Here is a 13,461-nt window from a genome sequence, read left to right on the forward strand (position 1 = left end):
AATTGCGTTGTTCCCTAAAATCTTGAGTTTCCTCCAGGGGAAAATACCTGTTAAATCCAACATTTTTGGGGAAGAAAAAGCAAACATAAAAAAACTTAAGCCGTTTTATTTTCAGTCCACACAACCCATGCTTCAAGTCACTTTATGTTCAAGAGCATATCGAGGTTGATGACAAGCTTACAGCTCATGTGGTGTTTTATACATGGCCATCATACAGACCTCATTTGGTCTTGTTTTAAAATTCCTATACGTCCACAGGTGTTATGGATCAAAATGTGATTATGGTTTGCTTTTAATAAATTGCAGAGACATTACGATGAACAAGACAGCTACAAAAAAAAAAAAAAAAAAAAAAAAAAAGGAGGGGGGGAAAGGAAAATACAACTGAGCATCAAAAAGCACGAAAAAAAATACAAAATAAAATCAGCTGAAACAGTCTCAGCAAATCCAGTGCAACCCAAGACATGTTCTGCTTTACACTAGTTAAAAACTAAAAACAAGGGCACATATTAAGAATTATATAATTTGTATCTCCTGATCATAATTCAAATTTGTCAATATACATTTTCCCTGAACAATTTTTTTGCACAGTACCTTACAATTGTATAGATAAATTACAAAATGGAGTATTCCCTTTCCACCAGACATGATTTACTTTGTAAAACCCCTGAATGACTGACAGGCAGAAAGCTCTTATGCAGTTTACATTTTATATTGCTACATTACTAACAAGGGGACTTTCAGTTTTGCATATTTTCTTAGGTTTGTGGTTTGGTGTGCATCTGCACCAATAATGTCAAATTATCTCAGAAATAGCACCAAAAGACAAACACCTGACCATTTGCCAGGCCAGGCCAGGCATGTATTTAAAGTTTTAGAAATAGCATTTAGAAATAGTACATAGCAAGTATGCAGTGCAGTTTAATTGTTAACCACCAAGTGATTAAATTTATGAAATGGCAAAGAAGTAAACAACACTAACTGTATATTACCAGACACATAAAGCTGATCCTCAACACAGACAAGTCAGACCTGACTCGTCTTCTATCCCAGGCTCACTGTTAGGATTTAAACTTTTGCAAGTAAACTCAGAGCTGCTTTTGGACACAGTACCCGGTGACTGTTTGGTACAATTATATATTTTTAGATCTGTCTTGAATTAGAAATTATAAAAAGACGAATACGTCCTTAATGCATACTCACGATTCACGTTGCCTTCCATTAAAAAACCAAAAAAAGAAAAACAAGGAGGTTTTAGGGATCACAGTTCAGTTGGACAAACAACTGAAGCTTAACTTTTGAGGTGTCAAAAAAGCTTATATAAAAATGTATTCCCAAATTATAGCTCCTGTGGAGGGAAATATGTAAATGTTTACATTTTTAAAAATACCTTCTTTTTTTTTCCTTTTTTTAAAACCATAGTTACTCATGAATTTATTTCAACATATAGCACCAGCTTGTAGATCATGCCAAGCCTTGGGTTTGGTCTAAAGAGCAAATCTGCACTGCACTAAAATAGTGCAACCCAGACAGCAGTGAGACAAATTGACAAATCTTCAAAGAACTTAAAGTGCCACGCCAGTCCCACTCAAGCTTCTCAGACTTCAGATATCTAAACCTAGCCACAGTACGCATTTCCTATCTAAGACAACTGATGGGGAGCTTCAAGCATTTCCATGAGGAAAGTGTCAATAGGCGTGTCACCGATTAACTTGAAGAAGAAGAGATGCTCCAAGCACTTCAAGCCAATGGATCGCAGTGCTGGCAGTCGAAGAAGGAGCTTAGCAAACCTGCGTGGTGCAAAAAGGACATGGTTTAGTTTGACAAGATAAATTGCGCGCCAATGACGTTTAACTTTGACAATTTAAAATGTAAAATGAACGCAGTAGAAAAAAAAACAAGACTATCGAGCTTATCATAGCGGAGGACGTTTACCTTCCCTGCTGCTCTGGGTATTTCTGTTTGCAGTAAGCTTCCAATGATGCATAGACCTTTTCTCTAAGGAGCTCCACCTCACTGGTGTTGGAGAGCCCTTTAGCATCTGCAAGAATATACAGAAAATATTAGCGGCAAGACACTTAATACGTCCTACAACAACATTTTTAATCATTCTTATTTACCTGGGTTGAAGAGGACAATGGCTCGGAGGCAGCCCAGCTCTGTTTTGTCCATTTGCATATCTCTCATTTTATTGACAAGCTCCGTAAGGACCCTAAATAACGACACAGGATTTTTGAAAAAAATTCAAAGACCATAATGAGAAGATTACACTGATTTCATTAACTGAGACACTCATTTTAATATTACAAATAAATCAAATTACCGGTCAAATATGGCGCCGACCTCTGCACTCTGCACACTCTCCCTGTGTTAGATGAAAGTAGTTATTGTTCAGACACTACACATGTGTAAAAAATTAGAAAAAAGGCATTGAAACTAGTTGCAATTTATACAGGAGAATGTTTGCAATTGTTTTTGTCTCCACAGATGTACCTGTCAAAAATGGCTCCAACTCCTGCACTGTGTGCACTGTCTCGCTGCAGCTCAGAGGCCAGGAGAACGCCATCCTTCACAGCAATGGAGCGATGGGAGAACGAGGCGATGAGGAGCTCATTCCACCCTGACAAATGAAACACAATTTAACACTGGTAAGTTGTGATATCAGAGAAAAACTTTACAATAGTTCTAATGTTGGCTGTCCTTCTTGGGACAACACATAACAGGGACCTCACAACAGTGACAACAATCCCATCCCACTACAGCTGCATGCGTTTTTGTGCAGTTGTAAAACCTTGTCAAATAATTCCAAATATATATTAATGTGCTTTAATTTACAATATATTCTTTCTCTGTAACTGAATCTTTCAATGCACAAACAACAATATTCAAGCTATCTACAATATTATCATAGTTTGGGGTTTTCACAGATGTTATCAATCCAGTTGCTTTGTAGTTACTTTCTCTTTCAGATCTGATGTAAAGGGCAGCAGACGGTAAACTTGCTGTTTTTTTTTGGGCTCTGCTAGCAAATCTGTTTTTACCTGGGATATAAATGTGTCCTTGTGTTTTAACATTTATCACTTTGTGGTTATTGATTCAAATATGCAAATAAAATTAATTAAAACAGTTCCACACAGCACTGTGATAGCTAGCAGTGTCATTGTGTAAGACAGCTTTACACTGAAACAGTAAGTGTCCTTGGCCTTAATACTGTTTCAGAGCTGTTACACTGCAACATTTATTATCTTCCTCTGATAAACTTGCTAAGACATAAAGTGGATCTGTTCTCCGTGTTGATTTTTAAGGTGCAGTGCCATCCAGGTTATTCATGGCTGCAGGTGCTCGATCATACCTGCACGCAGGAGGATGACCTGGTCATCAAGGGGCAGTTCGGAGAAATGGGGGATTCTCTTTGCCCACTCCACCAAGGCAAAAAGCTGTTTGTCTGCAGTCTGGCAGATGTTGGTAACTGCATCATGGGGCTGAAACCAAACAAATGCATCACGTTTACTTACAATACAAAGCTTCCTGCAATTTACAGCATGCCTGTACTTAACCTACTAACCTACAACTACTTTAGGTAGGTTTATTCTTATAACTATTAATTGCAATGTTGTAACCACTCACAGAGTTGCCTGCAGAACCGCCATCAGAGTGAAGTTCGGTCTTCTGCTCCACAGCAGTCTCTGCCTCTAAAATCTTCTCCACAGGCATCTCCTCATTCACTCCGACACTGAACTCCAGCTCTCCTTCGCGCTCTCTGTTCCTCTGGCGCTCCTCCTGGACCGCTGCATCAGACAAAACATAAGGAGACAGTGGTGGGGTGGGGGATGGGGTGGAGAAAAGGAATGAGATGATGGCAATTACCGAAGAATGAGAAGACTCTGGGGAAAAGAACAATGTAAACTGTTGAATTTATGGGTTAAAAGAGTGATATTATGCAAAATGTTTAGCCTCTTTGTAGGGTTTTTGCTGCATTGAGGCAGCCCTGTTCAAATTCTATACTGTCTTGTAAATGTAATCATGTCGGTTATTATAACTGAAATGTAGAGCTGGCAATCCCTACAGTACGTTCCTCAACATTTTATTTTGGTTCAGGTGCTGAGGGAACAGATATGTTTCAGAGAAAAGTTTCTCAGTGCATCTCTGTACATATCAATTTTTGATTTCCACACTTTTTCTACTGTGTAGTACATTCACAACAACAATTAATATGAATCATGACACAAGCCAGATGGCTTTACTTCCATTATGAACACAAGTACAGTGACTGGCAGGTTGAAGTTAACATGCATGAGCTTGTTATTAACATGCATTTGAGTTAGCTTACATGCATAAGCTTAATGTTTTACGATTGACAATGATTAAAGACAGAATCACAATGCATCTAAAAATCTATTGTTTTTCCCCCCACCAACGCTACTGAAATGGCAGAATTCCTCCAGAGTGCCATAAGCACCATAAGGAAAACAGACTAACGTGTTTGTTAAAAGTTGACAGCACTAAAGCAGCGAGTTTATGTTGTCTACAGCAACCCAAAAAGGAGACAGTTCTCAGTGAGGTGGAAGAAAAGAAACTGTTGTTTAATCCAAACACATATCAGCACATGTACTGACTTCCTTCAATCAAATTAAAGGAAAGAATGTCAGAATCTCTGACACTGTAACATATAATCTACCCATCTCAATGGCAGATTAGACGTTGCAGCCACAACAAACTGACGTGGAAAGGTGATTTAGCTGGTGGCAAAGCAGGGCAGACAGACTTTATGTGCCTAAATCTGCAGCCAAAATTGGAGCGGCTGAGACCTAGTAAAGAGACAACATGTCTCATAATACATGTACCGTGCACTACGCATTAAAGATCCTTAAAACTGACCTTGTCTTAACCACAATGTTATTCATTATATTCTTTGCTGCTTCAACTCTGATCCACTCCATCCTAATTTAACTGCTACACACATTCAGCAAACAACTACAATTGTCTGACTGCTTATCTTATTAGTAGTAGTCTATCATCACAAAGCACTACACCACAGCGATCCTCGCTCTCAGTCATTTCTGGGTAGATTTGCACACATAAATCCAACAATTTTGCATGTCTAACACAAAAGGCTAATTCTCTAAGTAACATAAAAATGCAGTATCTTTAAGATTTCAATGACATACTCATCCATCCCTCATCTTTTCCATCTTCTTTTATCCACTTTACATGTTTGATCACTATTGAAAGATGGAGAAAGGGCAGAATAGGAGAAAATGAAGAGAAGAGATGGAGAGGGGTTAGTTATATAAACCAGCCCCAATACACCCGTCTCTACGTTTTAGCTTATCTGATCTGGCATCCACCCTAACCTACGCCAGAAATACTCTACTAATCCAATATTACTTAATCAATTCAATTGGGCTTCCTTTGGTATAATTATTTACTTTAAGAAATCGAATTGACTGCCAATGTTTAAATCATACTAAAAATATAGAATTAACGGTATATTGCAGGAAACTCCAATGTACGTCACCTTTGCATTATTGCATGTAAGACAACTCGCAACAAAACGTGTTCCTAAATCTTCATTAGCCAAACAGGCTCTCAAAATGAACTTAAACCAGTAAAACAACCCTGTTCCTTGCATACCTTCCCTCTTCATGCCCATGGCCAGGCACTTCTGGTAGCGGCAGTACTGGCAGCGATTGCGCTGGCGTTTGTCAACCAGGCACTCTTTGTTATCCCTGCAGGTATAGCTCAGGTCTTTGCGCACAGTTCGTTTGAAGAAACCTTTGCAGCCCTCACAGCTGTACACTCCATAGTGCTTGCCTATAGATTACACAAATAAAACACAGCGTAGTTAAGACGCTGGTGGAAAGCACAAACACAATATCACAGTGAAAGCAAGACATTTTGTATTTTTATTAGCAACAGTGACTGAGATCCATATTGTTCAAATGTTGATGAAACACTGAAAAAAGAAATGCCAGTATGTGATCCTTCACATTAACATTGCCATGCGCTGATGTTTCACTTCCGCTAATCCTGCCCTTAGTGCACTCACTCACCAGAAGAGCGGTCCCCACAGATAACGCACATGCGTTTCTGAGACAACATTAGTCCAGGGCTGTGAGCTGGCATGGGCCTGAGGCCAAACGGGGGCTTGATATCTTCTGAGCTGCTTATTGAGTGCATCCCTGATATGGGTGCTGAAGAAGAGATCTGGATACAAAGTGCAACCACAAAAAAAAAAAAAAAACATAATTAAAACACTGTAATGTCTTTGGTTAATTATGTGCAATGTTCAATGATGACCCTGCTTTTTGTTTGCTTGACTAATAAGTCACCTTATTCAATACCTGATACAAATGACTTGGCATCAGTATGACCAGCATGCAAAAGCATCTGGTAACTAGCATTATCCAAATGTGCCTCCTCTTTTGACAGTTCACTTCACATACTGTACACAACTGCATTGTAGTGTACCTAAAAACTAACATGTGTAACCTCTTCCCCATATAAACTAACACTGGTACCCTACAACTTCAAAAGAATAAACTCTTAAATACAAAAATGAGCTACACCATAATATCAATTCACAGACAGTAATTGCTGCCAGTTACCTGACTGTTGCTGATGGGTCCAAATCCCAGAGAGGGGGAGACCACGGGGGAGTTGAGTGATGGACTGATAACTGAGAAAGGAGAACCCAAGATGTTGGTGGGGCTGTTGGAGGCTGAACTGTTGGGCTGCTGTGAGGACATGGCTAGTAAGCTACCCAGTGGAGAGGATGATGTCCTGTCTTAAGGCTATCAATCTGAGGGTGATACAAAAGGATATTATTAGCGCTGCAGTTTTTTTTGTTCGATCATGCTTGAAACAAACACTTGTCTTTGCATTAGCTGGCAGAAAACGTATGTAGAGATGATCCCAACTTAAAACAAAGTAGTTGATCAACAGGGCTGTTGTCAACTACTTCGATATTCAATTACTCATTTATGTAATTTTACAAGCAAATCTGCCAATCACTCTCTGGCTCTGACATATGATTTTATCAACTTGGACTTTGAGAAATTGTGATGGAAGTGTTTTCTGACATATTATGGTCCTAAAACCCTATTTGCAGGAGACAACATCGGTTAACTAATGGTTAACGTTAGCCAGGCTACAGTCTATTAAAATAAAACCCAAAAAATGAACCTGACACGTATACTGTCATACAGGAGGAGCGATTTGATGGACGAATATGATCGGAAGAGTTAACATCACTTAAATTTAAGCCTAAAATCCAAGTTATTTTACCTGATCCGCCTTAATCAAATTAACGTTAACGTTAGTCAAATAAAAAGGAAAACACACAGCAACCAAACACATTGTTGCGCGTTAATCTTTGTTCAAACGGAATAAAACATAACGCACAGTAACATTTGCTTACATTAGTTAGTGTAACCTAATGTTAATGTTTCCTGGCCCCTGTTGGCATCACAAGAACGTTAACGTTACACGTTTGCTAAATGTTGCTAGCCTTAAGTTACGCAGTAACGTTGACGTGGAGGGCAGCACTGATTAATGGAAAATTGCACATAGAAGTGTCAGTGGCCACGCGTATGTTCTTATAACTAAATATTAGTAACACTTATTACTGATCGTAACACACAAATAAAGCCCTACGTTTGCTTTTAACGTTAGCTAGTTAGCTCCATAAACGCTCGGGAAAACCCTAGCTATAGCTAACATTAGCTTTGGCTGCGTGTAAGGATAACGTTACGTCTGAATGATATTGCATTTTGTAAAACTACAATTTAAGCATACCCTGTTAGTCATTAAGAATTATGGAGCTTGGTAACCCGACGTCCACCGAACGACTTCAATAAATCCACACAAGTAGAGCAATGTTTTCTAGCTAGCTGCGATTAGCTTCTTTGCTGCAATTACGGCTAACTTAGCTAATATGGCTAACGCTAGCTTGATGCACGGGATAGTCTGAAGAAGCGGTTGTTGACAAAATAGCTCACCGTCGTTTTAAGGTTGGAGTTACTTACCAGACACACCTTCGACGCATTGTTGAAAACCACTTCACTGTACTTGTAACCACACAAGAGGCAGGCGCCAGGCCAACACTCAGATCCCGTTTACTTCAACTTGACGCTGTTGTTGTTTACAGGCCATGATGGCTCAGTGCCAGTATCCCCTGAGCCAAAATGTCTCATATGGGACCACCCATAACAGCACAGTCATATGACACTCATGCAGTATTATGTTCAGTTTATGATTTATTATTTTATCGGGCTGATTTTGGTTCATTGTTTCATAATTCTGCAATTTGAACAATTGCGTGGAACTTATGATACATTTACTGGTTTGTTATAACCTCCCCATTTTTACGAGTAAATTACCTTCCAAAACAAATCTATTCATACACACACTGTTCATTGCATAAAACATTGTCACAAGGGTTTAATATCTGGTGCATTCAAGGAGAAAAAAATGGAAAATGAAACAGCTAATTTGCACTTACACAAGATTGCTGCCAAGACAAATGGGGGAACATTATTATTTTGGTTATGATGAGGAATTGGTTGTCTGAAATTCAAGTATAGTAAATTGCATTAAATTCTAATGCAGTGTAGACCTAATCTGAGCAAACTCTTGTACAGCCTTACCTACAAGAAGTGTTGGTATGCCTCTACTTTTGAGAAGAGGGGCATATACAGTATTGGACAGGTCTTTATTCAGTGATGTTGTACATTACCATTTTAACTATCTAAAACATTTAATCCAGTGTTTTCCAGGGGGAAGAATGAGTTGCACCTTTATGACAGCTGCTAATACACAGGATCCAACAGACAATATCACAATACTGTTTTTCTTTTTAGACTGATTTGTTTTGTTTAAGTGGATTCATTTAATATTTGAATGATTTTTAAAATAATTTAATAATTCCCCTTTTTCCCATACACATCAATGGGTGGGTTGGGGCTTAATATAGTCATCTTGGACGTTTAGGAGGAGCCAGAGATTGACCACCTAATATGTTTAATGGTTAAAGCTCTCCCAGCGGAGATATTTTTTAATTATAAAATACTACCCCAATCCCTTGTCAGCATTTTCCTTTATTATAGGACAGGACAAAGTTGGCGTGGGAATGTGGTTTACATTGTTCACAGTTTGCACACAACATGCTCACAATTCTTGACCAACGACATCACTGATGAACAAGATGTAAAAAAGCCCCATTTGAACTGGAATTTTTTTCTCTAGGCGAGATGGGGTGATCTTAATATTATCTGCCTTGATCAGTGATTTTAATCCTGCCTGCAGTATTTAATATAATTAACTGGAATTTTTCTGAATCAACCCATTGTGAAATGCTGACAGAATCTTAGAGTCGAGTCGCGTCGAGTCGAGCTGGTACCGTGCAGTGGAAAAGGGGCTATAGATCACTCATATGTCAGAAGATTCCAAGTTGTCCACTGTTAAGTGACTATATTATATGGCAGGTGAAGGTGTTTTCATATCATGTCTTCTCAACTGTACCATACAGTATATGCAAGAGAGAGAGAAACCTGATATAATGCTGTGTCTGTAGCTGTTCATTAAGAGGTGTCTCTTATCAAGCCAAGTAGGTCTTACTGACTTAACGTTTTTGGAATTCTGTATTGAACTGATTCATTGTGGTGTAAATGACTCAAACTTTGTGTCTGCTCTTTATCTCAGGTTTGAACTGTACAAGCTTTTTACTGCTGTTTTTTCTCATATCATATTTATAAATGTATAATATAAAAAGCTTAAATGTAGCTGTCTATTTGTGACGACACTAAGCTTTTGAATAGTGAAGAAAAACAACATCTTTAAATAAAATAATAGCATGAAAATTATTCACAGATATAAGAATGTTTTTCTTCTTACAGTTGGTATTTAAACTGCTCTAATATGCTAATACTAATGTCATTTCACAGGGTTTTGCTCCTTCAGACTGATCTTTAGATTTTCTTCTTATTGGTCTTTAGGCCTACAAATAAGCAAATACCTATTGCAGAGGTGTACACTGATTTAGCTACAGTTCACAACTCAAAAGATATCGACAATTTGACCACTTCAGTTCCAACAACCACTGCCACAGCCTGGCTACGACTGGAGATTGGAGATGTGTGGATGTGGCACTGGTCGCGGCCTGATCAAAAACTGGATTTTTTTTAACTAGAAGGCAGGAGTACCTCAAAATAACAATCAAGATGCAAGTGGTATTAAAGTGACTATGAAAACTAATAGTTTTATTTGTCATGTTAAGTGAAAATGCAACATTTCAGTCAAAGTTGTTTTCAGATGACATGTTTAAATGAAGAACATCACTGTTTTTGCAGGGGCTAATCGTCCACATAAATGTGTGGATTAACCTCTTCAAAGATCCCTGGAAGTGGTCTGATGGGAGCAACTTATCATTCTGCGACTGCATGGGAACACCTTCAGCCTAACTATCATGAAGGTCAGGATTGTGTAGCTGCTGTATTCTAAGATAAAGGGAAGTGGAATGACCTGAAATGTGAAGAGAAACATATATGTGTTTTTCATGGGGGTAAGTTGCTGTATTACATGCTTTCTCTAAGTTATATTTTTGTTTTGTAACCTTACACAATAAACAACAGAGGGAAATCTAGCTATTATTATCCTCTTCTCGGTGTCTATTTATTACTTACAGCAAGGAAATCGATTCCAGCCACCAATTGAACAAGTCTACAAGGCCTACAAAGAAGTCTCTTACAAAAGATCAATTACGAACAAATGTGCCTCTCCTAAGCACTTCATCTAAGGTCCTAGTAGCATTTCATTTAACTGTGGTTGCTTCTATCAATCAACCAAACGCCACTAATGTTATCAACAATTAAGCAACAACTGCCGGTGAACTGACATCACCAAATACCAAAGATCTTGCAAGTACCTCAAGCACTGACAACTGCGCAAACAACACCACGTGTGTAGTTTTGTGGGCTGAAGTCCCACAACACTACACACTCCTCAGCTCACTGAAAACAGTCACCTCCAGGTATGTTTAAAATGATCATGTACATTTTTATTATGAAATGAAGTACTATTTGTTTTTCTCTCTGTTGTCCTCCTAAAGGAAGCCTGACAAACCAGGAAAACATGACATGGATTGAAGCCATGAGTTACTGCATGGAGCAACAAAGACATTTAGGAGAAGGTGGCTGAAAAGGCAAATAACACCACATCACCCCATGTTTGGCTAGGCTTGCGCTACACTTATAACCTTGACATTAGGTTCTGGACCAGTTCAACTCCTGGCTGTTACTGGAACTGGGCACCAGGACAAGGATCTGAAAGGAAATATGACTGCAGTGTGACAGGTGCCATTGAGGCCACTGGAGGGCAGCAGTGTGTAGATTTGCCTGAGACAGAAAAACTGAATTGTATCTGCCATGTATGTGTTGGATGAGTGCAGGCCAGTGACACATTTGTGTTGGTTATACAAGTTTGCTGTTTCATAATATGTTTGGTGTTATCACTTCAAGTTTTTGTCAATTATAACATCAAGCTAGTGGACTTCGACATGGTTATTTTAATGCTCATTTGTGATGTCATATTTCCACCCTTGTTGAAATACAGCTGCCTTCCTTCCTGCCAATCTCTATTGTTGAGATTGAATTTCATTAAATATGGAGACCTCATGTGACGTGTGGGTGTGCACATTCACAGTCATGGGCAGCACGAGTAATATGAGAACATTGATCTGCTCTATTCCTTTCACTCAGGGGTTACTATTTGCATGTTGACCCCTGGGCTGGGCCCCAAAAAACTGTCTTATTTAGACCACCGGAGTATGGCCCCTGATCCAGACAGGCTGCTGCCCTCACTGACCTGACCTTCACTAGCAGCAAGAAGAAGCAGAAGACAGAGCTCACAGAAGCTCACCTTCCTGTCTGCACCCTTGAGGTACACGGAGCATCTATAACCATGGGAACTGGAAATTATACAACATATTCATTGATAAAAGCTGTATTTCATACAGTGACATAAATGCACTGTTATCAATTCAGACAGGTTGTTCCTTCTGAAGAAACACCATGTGTTGCCTGTGTATTTTTATTTTTTTACACAACACAAACTTTCTTGCTTTTTTGAAATGAATGACTGCAGATGCATCTTTGAATTGACCTTAATTGTCAGTTGGTACATGTTAAAGTATTTTTTCCTTGAGGTGAAAAAAGAAGAAACTGTGTGAAGAACACCGGAAATATACTGTGCTTAAAACTGTAATAAGTCATCATAACTGCTGTCAGTTAAAAATATTGGAAAACACATAAATAACCACTGAAAACCAGTACGTATATAGGTTGTAATCCGCCACTGAATTTTGATGCTGCTTTTGCATCCACAATGAGGATCTTGTCACTTGTCAATTACCATGGACCATTACACATGAGTGTCTCATAGCTTAGTTTTCTCCCTGAATAGACACTGGTCAGTGAGCCTCCCATCAGTTCAATGTTAATGTCCCATTGGCTCCAGTCAGCCAGACTCTGGATTACCCGCTCACCTCCTTTTCTCACCCTCATCTCCTCTTGTGTTCTGTCCAGCTGGCTCTGACCTCTGACCCTTTCACCCTCACTCCTGACCCCTGAGGACATTCCCACGCCACACCCTTTTGTGTACATCTCTCCATGGAAACCCAGTGGTCACTCCCTCTGCATTTTTAGAGATTATGGTGATAGACATAGTTCACTTTCACTGGGATCAGTGTAATGCAACCTAATTTAGCCTGATCCCAATTCAAGTATGAGGTGCTACAAAACTGAAATGTATATGTTTATTAAGAGTGTGTGTGAAACTCTTCCTAATATAGAACATAAAATATATCCTTGACTATGCATGTAAGTTTATCATATAAATTATTGGCCTCACTAAATACAACACAGAATATATTTACTTAATCAAAAGGTTAAATGCAGCAACTAAATGGCCACAGTCTGAGAGTCTAAACATTCAACTAAAATGTTTCTATAACTGGGGTCATTTTTAATTACAGGTACCTATTCAGAAATTTGTGAAGATAAAACTTTAATTAGTTAAAGTTAAAGTAGTTAAATTAGTTTTCAACTTTACATCTCTCTACCTGCCATACGCACTTGTATCCTTCCCGCTCTCCTTTTCTGCACCCCTCTCCGTAGATCCCTCCCTTCTGTCACTTTCACAGTTAATTGTACAAAAAGAGATTTTCTCTATTGAGGCTGAGTCTCTTAGGTAACCCCACTCCTGCATGAAATGAGATGGATAGAGAGGAACAGATAGAGAGGGCGACATGGACAGGCAAACTGAACAAGCAGCGGTTGAGGACGGACGCAGAGGACAGTGAACTTTACAATATTTGAATAAAGTTAGGAAGAAAGAATAAGAGTTATATATCAAATACAAATGTAGGGACATATAGTTAATAGCTACTTCTCTTGGACTACTATC

The 13,461-nt window shown here is 38.9% G+C and overlaps 1 protein-coding gene across 3 annotated transcripts; it reads right to left on the reverse strand.

The window, feature by feature from the left end:
• Positions 1–90: 90 nt before the first annotated feature.
• Positions 91–8,185, reverse strand: rxrbb (retinoid x receptor, beta b). 3 transcript variants are annotated; one of them, XM_038711704.1, is made up of 12 exons: positions 8,028–8,185; positions 6,609–6,802; positions 6,054–6,207; positions 5,635–5,814; positions 5,169–5,222; positions 3,628–3,788; positions 3,353–3,482; positions 2,494–2,620; positions 2,324–2,365; positions 2,121–2,212; positions 1,936–2,041; positions 91–1,790 (listed from the first exon to the last, which is right to left on the reverse strand). In XM_038711704.1, exons 2-12 carry the CDS (start codon positions 6,747–6,749, stop codon positions 1,643–1,645), a joined length of 1,335 nt encoding a protein of 444 aa, XP_038567632.1. In that variant the 5' UTR covers positions 6,750–6,802; positions 8,028–8,185; the 3' UTR covers positions 91–1,642. The 3 variants fall into 3 exon arrangements, with proteins under 3 accessions (XP_038567632.1, XP_038567633.1, XP_038567634.1); XM_038711705.1 differs by lacking the exon at positions 8,028–8,185 and adding an exon at positions 7,798–7,927; XM_038711706.1 differs by lacking the exon at positions 5,169–5,222.
• Positions 8,186–13,461: the final 5,276 nt, after the last annotated feature.

The sequence above is a fragment of the Micropterus salmoides genome, unplaced genomic scaffold, assembly GCF_014851395.1.
Source record: "Micropterus salmoides isolate LMB-PRFRI ecotype aquatic unplaced genomic scaffold, ASM1485139v1 Ms_hic_scaffold_11, whole genome shotgun sequence".
Taxonomy (NCBI): Eukaryota; Metazoa; Chordata; class Actinopteri; order Centrarchiformes; family Centrarchidae; genus Micropterus; species Micropterus salmoides.